This window comes from Leucoraja erinacea, chromosome 30 (assembly GCF_028641065.1).
Source record: "Leucoraja erinacea ecotype New England chromosome 30, Leri_hhj_1, whole genome shotgun sequence".
NCBI lineage: Eukaryota > Metazoa > Chordata > Chondrichthyes > Rajiformes > Rajidae > Leucoraja > Leucoraja erinaceus.
This window is the reverse complement of record NC_073406.1, coordinates 27,719,314-27,733,121: the sequence shown is the minus strand read 5'-3', so window position 1 is coordinate 27,733,121 and position 13,808 is coordinate 27,719,314. Positions and strand designations below refer to the sequence as shown.

The 13,808-nt window shown below is 47.7% G+C and overlaps 1 protein-coding gene across 3 annotated transcripts in view; it reads left to right on the top strand.

Annotated features, from left to right (window-relative positions):
* Positions 1-13,808, top strand: part of LOC129711773 (inositol 2-dehydrogenase-like) — a 74,115-nt gene that overhangs the window by 2,375 nt on the left and 57,932 nt on the right. The window contains exon 1 of one of the 3 annotated variants that reach the window (XM_055659711.1): positions 3,292-4,143. The exons of the other annotated variants lie outside the window; for them this stretch is intronic. Coding sequence (XP_055515686.1) covers positions 4,055-4,143 — 89 coding nt within the window. The 5' untranslated portion in view covers positions 3,292-4,054. Of the gene's footprint in view, positions 1-3,291; positions 4,144-13,808 lie in introns of those variants that run through there. 3 annotated transcript variants of the gene reach the window in all.

Sequence of the window (13,808 nt, the reverse complement as noted above, 5' to 3'; positions counted from 1 at the left end):
CTCAGAATCTTGCATGTTTAGAACATTGAACAGTACAGCACAGGAACAGGACCTTTGGCCCACAATGTATGTGCTAAATATGATGCTGCACATAAAATGTTATCTATTAGTACATGATCTATATTCCTCCATTCCCTATACATCCATGCACCTATCCAAAAGACTTTTAAACGGCACTATCATATCTGTTTCCACCACCACCCCCTGCAGTGGGTTCCAGGCATTCACCACCCTCTGGTAAATAAAATCTTGCCTCACACATCTCCTTTAAACTGTTCCCCTCTCACAAAGCTATGTCCTCTCATATTTGATGTTTCCATACTGGACCTTGCACTAAAAGTTATTCCTTTATCGTGTATCTATACACTTGGCTTGATTGTACTTGCACATTGTCTTTCTGCTGACTGGATAGCACGCGACAAAAGCTTTTCACTGTACCTCGGTTCAGGTGACAATAAACACTGTAGGAACAAGGTTCTGACCGACTACCCTCTACATTCCTTTAATAATTTTATATATTTATATCTGGTGTCCCATCACCTTCCAGCATTCCAGAGAAACCAATCCAAGTCTGTCCAACCTTTCCTTGTAGCTAATACAAGATACTAGATACAATTTATTTGTCATTTGGACCCCTTGAGATCCAAACGAAATGACGTTTCTGCAGCCATACATTACAAACAAATAGACCCAAGACACAACATAATTTACATAAACATCCATCACATTGCTGTGATGGAAGGCCAAATAAACTTATCTCTCCACTGCACTCCCCCTCCCCCGATGTCCCCGATGTCAAAGTCAAAGCCCCCGGCTGGCGATGGCGATTGTCCCGCGGCCATTAAAGTCACGCAGGGTGATGCAAGGTCACACACCGGGTTCTTGATGTTAGAGCCCCCGGCGTGCGCTCGCAGAGTCCCGCAGCCATTCCAAACCGCGCGGGGCGGTGCTGTAAGGCCCCGCTCCAGGAGCTCTTCGACCCCGCAACTCGGGCGGGAGAAGTCGCCGTTGCGGGAGCCCTGAAAAGCGGTCACCCTCCAGGGACCCGCGGGCTCCCGGTGCCGCCGTCCGCCAAACCCGCAGTTGCAGCCTCCGAATCTCCGGAGGTCGGGCCGCAGCAGCGCTCCACCACCGCTCCACCCGCTCTGGACTCGGCCAGCTCCGCGACGGTGAGGTGAGTAGTCGGCACCAGAGCCCCCGGTCTTCCTGTTGGAGGCCGCTCCTCGTTGCAACCCCAACGACAACGGAGACCCGACAAAGAAAAGGTCGGGTCTCCCGTGCAGGGAGAGATTAAAAGTTACCCCCCCTCCCACCCACCCCACCCCCCCCCCACCACACACACACCCCCAACAAAAAATAACAAAAACTACATAAAAGCATAGACAAAAAATAATAAAAACGCAGACGGGCTGTAGAGGCCACTGCTGACGAGAGTCGCGCCGTATCCTCTCGTATCCAGGCATCGGGCCAAAGCAGGCAAATGCAAGGAAGCTTCTATGAAGAGGGAAATTGAGGCGTTGGTCAAAAATAAGAAGGACGCATGGAACAGGTATATGCAGCTAGGATCAAGTGCATCGCTGGAGAAGGTTTGGGAACTGAAGAGTAAACTAAAAAAGCAAATCAGAAGGGCAAAAAGGGAGCAGGAGATAGCTCTGGCAGATAACATGAAGAACAATCCCAAGAGATTTTATAAATACATAAAAGGGTAACGAGAGAGAGAGAGTGGGACCCCTTGGGAATGAGTATTTCTCTGTATTTATCAAGGAGAAAGATAGCAGGACAGAGGAACCTGGGGCAGTCAATGGAAGTGTCTTGAGAGCAGTCAGTGTTATGGTCCAAGAGGTGCTGAATATTGTGTATGAAGGTAGACAAATGTCCAGGGCCTGATTAGATATACCAGAGAACATTGTGGGGAACAAGAGAGGAAATTGCGGGAGCCCTGGTAGAAATTTACGAGTAATTTTTAAATACAGGAGGGGTGCTGGAAGACTGGAGGGTGGTAAATGTGCCTTTATTCAAGAAGAGCTGCAGGGAAAATGCTGGGGACTAGGCCAGTGAGCATAACATCTGTAGTTGGGAAGTAACTAGAGGGTAGTCTGAGGGATCGGATATACAGACATTTGGATGGACAGGGCTGATTAGGGATAGTCAGCATGGTTTTGTACGTGGGAGGTTATGTATTTAGAAATAGTGGATGCATTGGTGATCATTTTCCAATGTTCAATAGATTCAGGATCAGCTCCTATGGATTGGAGGATAGTTAATGTTATTCCACTTTTCAAGAAAGGAGCGAGAGAGAAAATGGGGAATTACAGACCAGTTAGCCTGACTTTGGTGGTGGGAAAGATGCTGGAGTCATTTATTAAAGGGGTAATAATGGGGCATTTGGAGTAAAACGATTAGTGCAAGTCAACGTGGATTTGTGAAAGGGAAATCATGCTTGACTAATCTTCTGGAATTTATTGAGGATGTGACAAGTAAAATGGATGAAGGAGAGCCAGTGGATGTAGTGTATCTAGACTTTCAGAAAGCCTTTGATAAGGTCCTGCACCGGAGACTGGTGACTAAAATTAGAGCACATGATATTGGGGGTAGGGTGTTGACATGGATAGAAAATTGGTTGGCAGACGGGAAGCAAAGAGAGAACAGGTCCTTTTCCGAATTGCAGGCAGTGGCGAGTGGAGTGCCGCAAGCTATGTTGGGGCCACAACTGTTTATCATATATATTAATGATTTGGAAGAGGGAATTGGGAGCAACACTAGCAAGTTTGCGGATGACACAAAGCTGGGTGGCAGTGTGAACTGTGAAGAGGATGTTAGGAGGTTGCAGGGTGACCTGGACAGGTTGAGTGAGTGGGCGGGCAGATGCAGTATAATATAGATAAATGTGAGGTTATCCACTTTGGCGGCAAATACAAGGGGGCATATTATTATCTCAATGGGGTTAGGTTAGGTAAGGGGGAGGTGCAGCGAGACCTGGGTGTCCTTGTACACCAGTCATTGAAAATTGGCATGCAGGTACAGCAGGCAGTGAAGAAAGCTAATGGAATGTTGGCCTTCATAACTAGAGGATTTCCGTACAGGAGTAATAATAATAATCTTTATTGTCATTGTACAAGACAACAAAATTTTGTTGGAGCAGTCCTCCAGCTGCACAGGAATATGAGTATAAAAATACGTTTAAAAAATAACTATTAAAAAAATTAACTATAAACATATAGGAGTATGGGCGGGTGTATGAGAGAGAGAGGGGGGGGGGGATCAGTGTGGGAGGGGGATAGAGTTCAGTAGTGTCACAGCTCTATGGTAGAAGCTGTTTTTTAGTCTTGTCATGCGGGCGCTCAGTGTCCTGTATCGTCTTCCTGAGGGCAGGGGGGTGAAGACGCAGTGTCCAGGGTTTGTGCTGTCTCTAATGATGCCCTTGACCCTCCAGATGCAGCGGGTCCGGTAGATGTCCTCCAGTCTGGGGAGCTGGGTGCCAGTGATCCTCTCAGCAGTCTTAATGACGCGTTGGAGAGCTTTCCTGTTCTCTGCGGTGCAGCCAGAGTACCATACTGTGATGCAGTATGTGAGAACTGACTCGATGGCTGACCTGTAGAAGCTCACCAGCAGCTGTTGTGGGAGACGTGCCCTCTTCAAGCACCTCAGGAAGTGAAGCCTTTGAAGTCCTTTCTTGGCCGTCGCCGTGATGTTGACGGTCCAGGTCAGGTCGTGGCTGATGTTGGCCCCGAGGTACCTGATGTTCTGCACAGCCTCCACTGTCTCGCCGTTAATGGTGATGGGCTGATGGACGAAGGTCTTCAGTCTCCTCCTGAAGTCCAGGATCATCTCCTTTGTTTTTGCTGCATTGAGGATCAGGTTGTTCTCACGGCTCCAGCTCACCAGGTTCTCTACCTCTGTCCTGTAGGCGGCCTCGTTGTTACTCGTGATCCTGCCTACCACGATGGTGTCATCTGCAAACTTTAATATGGTGTTGGCCTCGTGGATGGGTTTGCAGTCGAGAGTGTAGAGGGAGAAGAGGAAGGGGCTCAACACACAGCCCTGTGGTGCACCGATGTTCAGGGTGATGCTGGAGGAGACCTGCCTCCCCATGCACACAGTCTGTGGTCGGCCGGTGAGAAAGTCCAGGACCCAGCTGCTCAGGTGTGTGTTGAGGTCCAGCTTGGTGACTAGTTTATGGGGGGGGATGGTGTTAAAGGCGGAGCTATAATCTATGAATAGCATCCGCACATAACTGTCCCGCTGGTCAAGGTGTGTCGGGGTGAAGTGGAGGGCCAGTGACATTGCGTCCTCCGTCGACCTGTTTGCTCTATAGGCAAATTGGTGGTGGTCTAAGGAGGGGGGGATGCTGTTCTTCAAGTGTCCCAGTACCAGATGTTCGAAGCACTTCATCACCACCGGTGTCAGCGCCACTGGCCTATAGTCGTTGAGGGACCTGATGGCTGATTGTTTTGGCACAGGGATGATTGTGGCTGTCTTGTTGGGATGGAGGCCTGCAGCAGGGAGGTGTTAAACAGGTCCGTGAGCACCGCAGTCGGCTTCCCTGCGCAGTGCTTCAGAACCCGCCCTGGTACTCCGTCAGGTCCGGTGGCCTTGCTGGGGTTGATGTGCTGCAGGGTCTGTCTCACGTCGTGGGGGCTCAGAGTCAGCACCGGTGGTGAGGGTCCCTGCTGTGCCCGTATGTTGTCGGCGTAATCAAACCTGGCAAAAAAACAGTTCAGGTCGTCAGGGAGGGATGAGCTTTGTGCGTGTGTGGAGCTGTTGTAGCCGGTGATGGTTCTGATGCCCTGCCACACGCGTCGATAGTCTCAGCTGTTAAAATGCCCCTCGATACGCTTCGTGTAGCGGTGCTTTGCTTCCCTGATGCCCTTCCTCAAACTGGACCTTGCTGTTCTGTAGGCCTCTGCATCACCTGAGTGGAAAGATGCACCCCGGGCCTTCAGCAGGCCAGTTACAGCGCCATTCATCCATGGCTTATGGTTGGGGAGTGTCAGTATTGTCCCCTGTGTGGTGACACTGTTCATACAGAAGGTGATGTAATCCAATACTGATAAGGTGTAGGTGTTGAGGTCTGTGTGGTTGTTGTGAGTGGCAGCCTGTTTAAAGATGTCCCAATCAGTGTACTCAAAGCAGTTCTGTAGCCTGTCCATGGCTCCTTCTGGCCAGACCATGATGGTGCGAACTGTTGGCTTTGTCCTTGCAATGAGGGGTCTGTATGCAGGTGTTAAGTACAGACTGATGTGATCGGATCGGCCAAGATGGGGGCAGGGGGACGCTTTGTAGCCCTTGGCAATGTTGCAGTAGACCTGGTCCAAGATATTGTTTCCTCTGGTCGGAAAATCAATAAACTGGTGAAATGTTGGCATTACAGTCTTCAGCTTGGCGTGATTGAAGTCTCCTGCTATTAAAAACACGCCGTCTGGGTGGTTGTTTTTCAGCTGGTGGATAGCATCATGCAGACTAGCCAGTGCTAGCTTAGCGTTAGCTTGTGGTGGTATGTAAACAGCAGTGAGGAACACCACTGTAAACTCCCTTGGCAGATAAAACGGTCTGCATTTCACTGTAATAAACTCCAAGTCCGTGGAGCAAAAAGTCTCAACAATGTCAGTGGTGGTGCACCATGAGTTACAGACATATATGCACACACCACCGCCTTTATCCTTACCGGAGTCAGCTGTTCGGTCTGCTCGATAAACAGTCCGGCCTGCTAACTCAATAGCAGCGTCAGGGATGTTCGGACTCAGCCAGGTTTCGGTGAAGAAGAAAGCACAGCTACTTATCCTGTTTGAGTGAAGCCTCAGTCTGAGGTCGTCGATCTTGTTGACAATGGACTGGGCGTTCGCTATAAATGGGCTGGGCAAAGCTGGTCGGTCCGGTGAGCTCCTCAGCCTAGCATGGATGCCGGCCCGCTTGCCCCGCTTTTGCTTCCTCTCCCGTCTCTGTCCCCGTCTGCCCCGCTTGCTGCTTTGGCTCGTTATCCAGGCAGGCACCGCTGTGTGGAGCAGCTCCTCCGATATAGCAGATGGAGGGGGTGGAATGTAGTTTATACTCTGAATATTCAAGATGTGCAGTCGGTTATAAGTTATGTTCGTTCCCATTTGTAGGGAAAGGCTCACAGTGCAGAAAGTAAACATTTAAAAAAAACACGAAAAACACTAAAAGCCGGCAACTAGAGGGAGAGCTCCGGGCCGCTGCGACTGTGCGCACTGACATCTTTCACATACAGAAGTTCTTCAGCAAATGTATACAGGGCTCGAAATTAACGGTCGCCCGGGTGCCACTGACCACTCAAAAGTGCCGCCGGGCAACCTAAACGGCGAGTCATTTTGCCTGGCTTGGCAACTTGGTTTATACCTTAGACCGAAGTGTGGCGTGACGGAGGGTCGGAGCGAATGACGGGCACCGCGCAGCAGCAGCAGCAGCAGCAGCTCTCCCTGCTCCTGCACCCCGCCCGGCTTGATAACGGCCGATGCTGCCACTCTGCTTTCAAAGCAAACCCTTGGAGGAGGGGGGGTGGGGGGTGGGGGAGCTGAGCTGAGGATAGAGCGCGATGATTGGAGGAGGGAGACGTGCCAAAACACTCTCGGCAGCCCTGCACCGCAGCCAGGATCGATCCGGCGCTGCAATCGCTGCCGAACCGCCACTGGAGCATCCCGATCCCCACGCCCGCGGGTGGTCAGAAGCGTCGAGAGTCAGACGGGACCTGTGCCCCGAGGCCCACAGCTAGCGCAGAGAAGCAGCGTTAAACCCAGCTGAACTGTGACTGTCCTGCCAGGTTAACCAAGAGCCCTGACTGGATTGAGACAGGGTTGTCGGCGTGACAGACAGGTGAGCTGAATTCACCTTGCACAGGGCCTCCGAATCCGTGTGTGTGTGTCTCTCCCCCTCCCCCTCCCCCTCCCCCTCCCCCTCTCTCTTTTATGAAATGGAGTGAGCAGACGCCCAATGAAATGGAGTGCCCAATGTTCGCCAGACGCCCAATGTTCGCCAAGCACTCTGTCTGTTGTTGTCGCTTCAGCTCTGGTTTTTATCTGCCGTCATTTCTCCTCACTTGTGGAATTCTGAAGTCTGCTAAATGTGTCGCACGCTTTTCCCGATTTCCATAATTATTTACAGCGTTAAAATTTACCATTTCAGCGGGTTTTAACGGGCCCGCTACGCTGGAAACAATGGTAAGTGCCTACCTGCAGTTCATCGCGTGTAATCCATTTGCAGTAGCGTAGCAACAGTACGGGTCATAGGTCGTGGCCCGACTGCCGTGAAACCTCCTTATTCATCCTGTACTGACCCCCCTTCCCATCCATCCTGCACTGCTCCACCCCTTCATCCAGCACTGCTCCCCCCCCATCCATCCTGCACAGATCCCACCCCCCCATTCAACCCACTGTCATCCCTGTGCTCGCCCCTCACAATTTTACCTACTCCAACCAACACGCACTAATTCCCCTGCCTCAATCCATCCAATCCACACCGATTGCCTTCTTAAGCCCCCCCCCCCCCCCCCCCCCCCCCCCCCCCACCACCACCATCTATCCATCCCACATTGATTCACACACAGACACACCCCTCTCTGCCTTATTGTGCTGGAAATGTCTTCTGAGCTAACATCGACTATGTTTGATAACGGAATGCGATCAAATATGTTTTAATTCCCAATGTTATTATTTGCTTTAATCCATAAAGATGGATTAATTAAATTGTGAACATGTGAAACATTAAAACCGCAGTGGTCGATTGTCACTTCCACCGTTGACACGTTATTACAGAATTCATTTTAATGGTGAATCGATGCTCTTAATATGATTATCAGTACTGTAGTTATTTACTGAGCAACATTCACAACTATATGTTGGATTTATCCTGGTTTTACTTCTACAATCAGTCATATACATCACAAATTTGGTCAGGCGTTATTTCAGTTAAAATTTTAAAGTTAATTCTGAAGTGGGAATGATGGAAAAAGTGTTTTATCAACAATTTTAAAAAAAAAATTGTTGCTTACAAACTAGGTATATTCATTGCTGTTCCCAACACGTATATCTAATCTGAATGTCCGGTAATGTGGCGTCTTGACACCTTTAAATATATTACCAAAAGAACATTTGCTGCATTTATGTCCTTTGGCCAACTCTTGTTAGTTAGTGTAATGTTTAACCTGTCAGATGGGTATAGTCAGTTTTAACAGCTATCATCATAAAATGCCTTTAGAAAATTCCTTGCAACCCGTATATATTGTTGTGGATAAATTATGTGGGAAGCGAGAGTGTTTCTGTACCAATAGCAATAACGACCCATGCTATGGCCATGTCATGATAATTTTCGGTCCTTCACAGAAAACATGCTTGCATCAATCTGTAGTGTGCATGGTTAAACATATATGTAATCAAGGTCCAGGATTTATTGACACAGGTTGATCATACGCTGAATAATCCAACCACATTTTTGTTTGGAAGTGGAAAGAAATAATAAAAATTGCATTAATTGCAATGTGTAAAAAGAGTTGAGATACTGTATTATAATTTTGCTGCATGTCATTGTCGTATATATCATGTCTTGATTGGTGAATTTGTTAGTTTGTGACTTTATTTGAAGAAATAATATGTGAATGCATAATTCCGACTGGTAACGACGCACTTCGTCCGAGCACGCGTCATGCAAGCCATCTTAAATTACCACTTAAACTGTCATTTGGCAACTTAAAAAGCTGCCAAGGTTGCCCGGCTGGCAACAGGGAATAAAAGTTAAGCGAGAGCCCTGGTATAGGGCTCTGTTAAGACCACATCTGGAGTATTGTGTTACAGTTTTGGTCTCCTCATTTGAGGAAGGACATCCTTGTGATTGAGGCAGTGCAGCGTAGGTTCACGAGATTGATCCCTGGGATGGCGGGACTGTCATATGAGGAAAGTTTGAAAAGACTAGGCTTGTATTCACTGGAGTTTAGAATGATGAGGGGGAATCTTATAGAAGCATATAAAATTATAAAAAGACTGGACAATCTAGATGCAGGAAAAATGTTCCCAATGTTGGTAGAGTCCAGAACCAAGGGCCACAGTTTTGGAATAAAGGGGAGGCCATTTAAGACTGAGGTGAGAACAACTTTGTCACCCAGAGAGTTGTGAATTTGTGGAATTCCCTGCCACAGAGGGCAGTGGAGGCCAAATCACTGGATGGATTTAAGAGAGAGTTAGATAGAGCTCGAGGGGCTGGTGGAATCAAGGGATATGGGGAGAAGGCAGGCACAGGTTATTGATTGGGGATGATCAGCCATGATCACAATGAATGGCGGTGCTGGCTCGAAGGGCCGAATGGCCTCCTCCTGCACCTATTTTCTATGTCTCCCACGAGATATTTTTTTAAGATGTGACCAAAATGTTCAATGAGGGCTGAGCTGTAGATGTTGTGTACATGGATTTCAGTAAGGCATTCGACAAGGTTTCGCATGGGAGGCTGCTCTGAAGGTTTGATCACATGGGATCCAAGGGAAGGTGGTTGAATTGATAGAAAATTGGCTTTCTGGTAGGAAGCTGGAAGCCTGTGACTAGTAGTATGCCTCGGGGTTCGGAACTGGGCCTGTTACTGTTTGTCATCTATATCAATGATTTGGATGAGAACATACATGGCAAGATTAGCAAATTTGCAGATAGTGAAGGGTTGTGAAAAATTGAACCAGGATCCTGATCAATTGGTCAGGTGGACTGAGGAATGGTTGATGGAATTTAATACAGAGAAATGCGAAGTGTTGCTTTTTGGGGTGTTTTAGGAGTGCAGGTGCATGGTTCATTGAAGGTGGAGTTGCAGGTAGATGCTCAAAAAGTACATTGATCTTCATCAGTCAGAGTACTGAGTATAGAAGAAGTTGGGAAATCATGTTGCAGTGTACAAGACATTGGTCAGGCCGCACTATTGTGTTCAGTTGTGGGCACCATGTTATAGGAAAGATGTTGCCAATTTCCTGGAGCGCAGGAGGATGCGGGGTGATCTTATAGAGGTGTATAAAATCATGACGTGTTGCATTTTGGGACATCTAACCAGCAGGTATGAGATTTCTCCGCGGATTTCCTCGGATTTTGAAATTTGTTAAAAAAAAATCTGAATGGGGGGAGGTGGGCATCCTGTGAGTGTGAGGAGTGAGTGGGGAAGACCCTGCGAAAAATTAAGGCTAAACAGGCAAGAAAACTGTCATTTCAAGGTACAATTGTCAAAGAAATTCTGCACAAAGGGCGCGCTGCCCCCTTTTATCCCTGCCAGGGGCATTGCCCCTTGGACCCCCATATCTTTTTCTCTTTTTTCAGTTTTTTTCCTGTCTCATGCCTGAACTAGGGAGGACCTACACAGTAAATGGTAGGCCTTTGGGGAGTGTTGGAGAGCAGAGGGACCTAAGAGTGCAGGTGCATAGTTCCTTGAAGGTCGAGTCGCAGATAGATCAGGTGGTTAAAAAGGCTATTGGCACATTGGGCTTCACCATTCACTGTATTGAGTATATAAGTTGAGAGGTCATGTTGCAGTTGTATAAGATGTTGGTGAGACCGCATTTAGAATATTGTGTTCAGTCTGTGCACCATGTCATAGGAAAAATATTGTCAAGCTTGAAAGGGTTCAGAAAAGATTTACGAGGATGGACAAATCAAAATAGGACGTACATGGTAAATGATAGCGAATTGAGGAATGCAGTGAACAGAGGGATCTAGGAATAACTGTGCATAGTTCCCTGAAGGTGGAATCTCATGTAGATAGGGTGGTAAAGAAAGCTTTTGGTGTGCTGGCCTTTATAAAACAGAGCATTGAGTATAGAAGTTGGGATGTATGTTAAAATTGTACAAGGCATTGGTGAGACCAATTCTGGAGTATTGTGTACAATTTTGGTCGCCCAATTATAGGAAGGATGTCAACAAAATAGAGAGAGTACAGAGGAGATTTACTAGAAAGTTGCCTGGGTTTCAGCAACTAAGTTACAGAGAATGGTTGAATAAGTTGGGTCTTTATTCTCTGGAACGCAGAAGGTTAAGGGGGGACTTGATAGAGGTCTTTAAAATGATGAGAGGGATAGACAGAGTTGACGTGGACAAGCTTTTCCCATTGAGAGTAGGGAAGATTCAAACAAGAGGACATGACTTCAGAATTAAGGGACAGAAGTTTAGGGGTTACATGAGGAGGAACTTCTTTACTCAGAGAGTGGTAGCTGTGTGGAATGAGCTTCCAGTGGAATGGTGGAGGCAGGTTTGATTTTATCATTTAAAAATAAATTGGATAGGTACATGGATGGGAAAGGAATGGAGGGTTATGGTCTGAGTGCAGGTAGATGGGACTAGGGGAAAATAAGTGTTCGGCACGTACTTGTAGGGCCGAGATGGCCTGTTTCCGCGCTGTAATTGTTATATGGTTATATGATGTTGCCAGGACTAGAGGGTGTGAGCTATAGGGAGAGGTTGAGTAGGCTGGGTTTCTATTGGAGCACAAGAGGACTAGGGGTGATATTATAGAGATGTACAAAATCATGAGAGGAATAGATCAGGTAGATGCACAGAGTCTCTTTCCTAGAGAAAGGGAATTGAGGACCAGAGGACATGGGTTCAAGGTGAAGGGGAAAAGATTTAATAGGAATCCAAGGGGTAACATTTTCACACAAAGGGTGGTGGGTGTATGGCACAAGCTGCCAGAGGAGGGAGTTGAGGCTAGGACCATCCCATCGTTTAAGAAGCAGATGGACAGGTACATGGATAGGACAGGTTTGGAGGGATATGGACCAGGCGCAGGTAGGTGGGACGAGTGTAGCTGGAACATGTTGGCTGGTGTGGGCAAGTTGGGCCGAAGGGCCTGTTTTCACACTGTGTGACTATGACATCCTAATAAGCTTTCTCTGCACCTTTTCAAAGCCTCCCCATCCTTCCTGTATTGGGCGACCACAACTGCACACAATGCTCTAAATAAGATTAACACTCATTTTTACGTATTCAAAGGTTTCAAGCTCTGTGTACTTCAAACCAATTTGTCCTTTGAAACAGTCAAGTAAACCTCCTCTGCACTGCCTCCAAAGAAATTGTACATTTTTTCCTTTAAATATGAAGACCAAAATTGTATGCAATACTGCAGATGCAATCTCACCAGTGTCCTGTGAAGTTTGCATCAAAATCCCCTAGCTTTTACACTACACACCTCATGCATTCTACTCCACCAGTCTAAAGAAGGGTACAGGCTCAAAATGCTGCCTGTCCATTTCCATCCACAGATGCTGCCTGATCCACTAAGTTCTTCCAGCAGTATTTTGCACTGGTGGGAGTGCAGAAGAGTTGTTGTCAGGGAGGGAATATTTCAGCTGCGTGGAGATCAACCTTTTCAATAGGTACAGGAGTAGGCCATTCGGCCCTTCGAGCCAGCACCGCCATTCAATGTGATCGTGGATGATCATCCCCAATCAGTACCCGGTTCCTGCCTTCACCCCATATCCCCTGACTCTGCTATTTTTAAGAACCGTATCTAGCTCTCTCTTGAAAGCATCCAGAGAACCTGCCTCCTCCGCCCTCTGAGGCAGAGAATTCCATAGACTCACCGCTCTCTGTGAGAAAAAGTGTTTCCTCGTCTCTGTTCTAAATGGCTTACTCCTAATTCTTAATTTTTTTTATTTTTTTTTTTTTACACAAGTGATGTAAGCTTTGTAGGCTGAGCCAGAATGTAATTGCCCATCCCCAGCTGTCCTTGAGGAGGTGGTGGTGAACTGCCCTCTTGAACTACAGCTCCTTGAATGAGGTCAACCCACAATGTCATTGGGAAGAGAGTTCCAAGATTTTGACCCAGTGACAGTGAAGGAATGGTGATATATTTCCAGGTCCAGATGATGTGTAACTTGGAGAGCAACTTTCAAGCTTTTGATACTCTTGTTCGTTTGGAAGATGCTGTCCAAGGAGTCTTAGTAATTTGCTGCAGTTCATCCTATTCAAAATGCTGCTGCGCGTCTGGTGGAGTGAGTGAATGGTTGCAAATGGCGTGCCCATCAAGCAAGTTGCTCTGTCCTGTGTGATGTCACCTTTCTTGTGCGTTGCTAAAGATGGGACTCGTCATTTCATTCTCCTGACGAGCGTTGTCGATAGTGGAAAGTCGTTCAGGAGTTATTCGCCTCTGACCTGCGCTTGTCGCCACATTGTGTGAATGGCTACTCCATTGCAGTTTCTGGACAATGGCAATCCCCAGTTTTATGATATGTGTAATGTGCCTTTAATGACTTAAGTCCACGCATGCATGGGGATTCCAGGCATGCGCAGGAGTTTTACTTACTGGAAAAACTTGTCCTTGAACAAGGTGGCAGCGGTGGTGCCTTAAAGAATCATTTTTCTACCACAACTTGAAGCTCCCGGTTGGAACAGTTAGCAGCTAAGGACTAGTGAAACTTAAGTGCCGTAGGATTGGTGAGCAGCATTTAAGGCACGGAGAATATTAAAACTGCTGGAAAACGACATGGCTACCCGAAGTGTGGGGCAGACGGCCGCTCAGCAGCAAGCCGAGTTGAGTGCGGACGAGGAGACGAGCGACCAGCGGCCTATGCAGACGGCCACCGGTTGCACTCCACAGCATGCTGCCGGTCCGCCTCCCGTGAGCGGTATACGACCACTGACCCCGTTAACCATCAACCACATAGTGATTGAAGGTTGGAAAACATGGCGTTGGATGTGGACAAACTGCAGCGTGGTTGCACAGCTAGATAGGCAAACGCCAGCATACCAGACCATTGTTTCTCCATATAATTGGCCCGTCAGGACTGGAGATTTACGACAGTTTTGTGTTTGCCAACGATGAGGAGAACCAAGAAATGACGA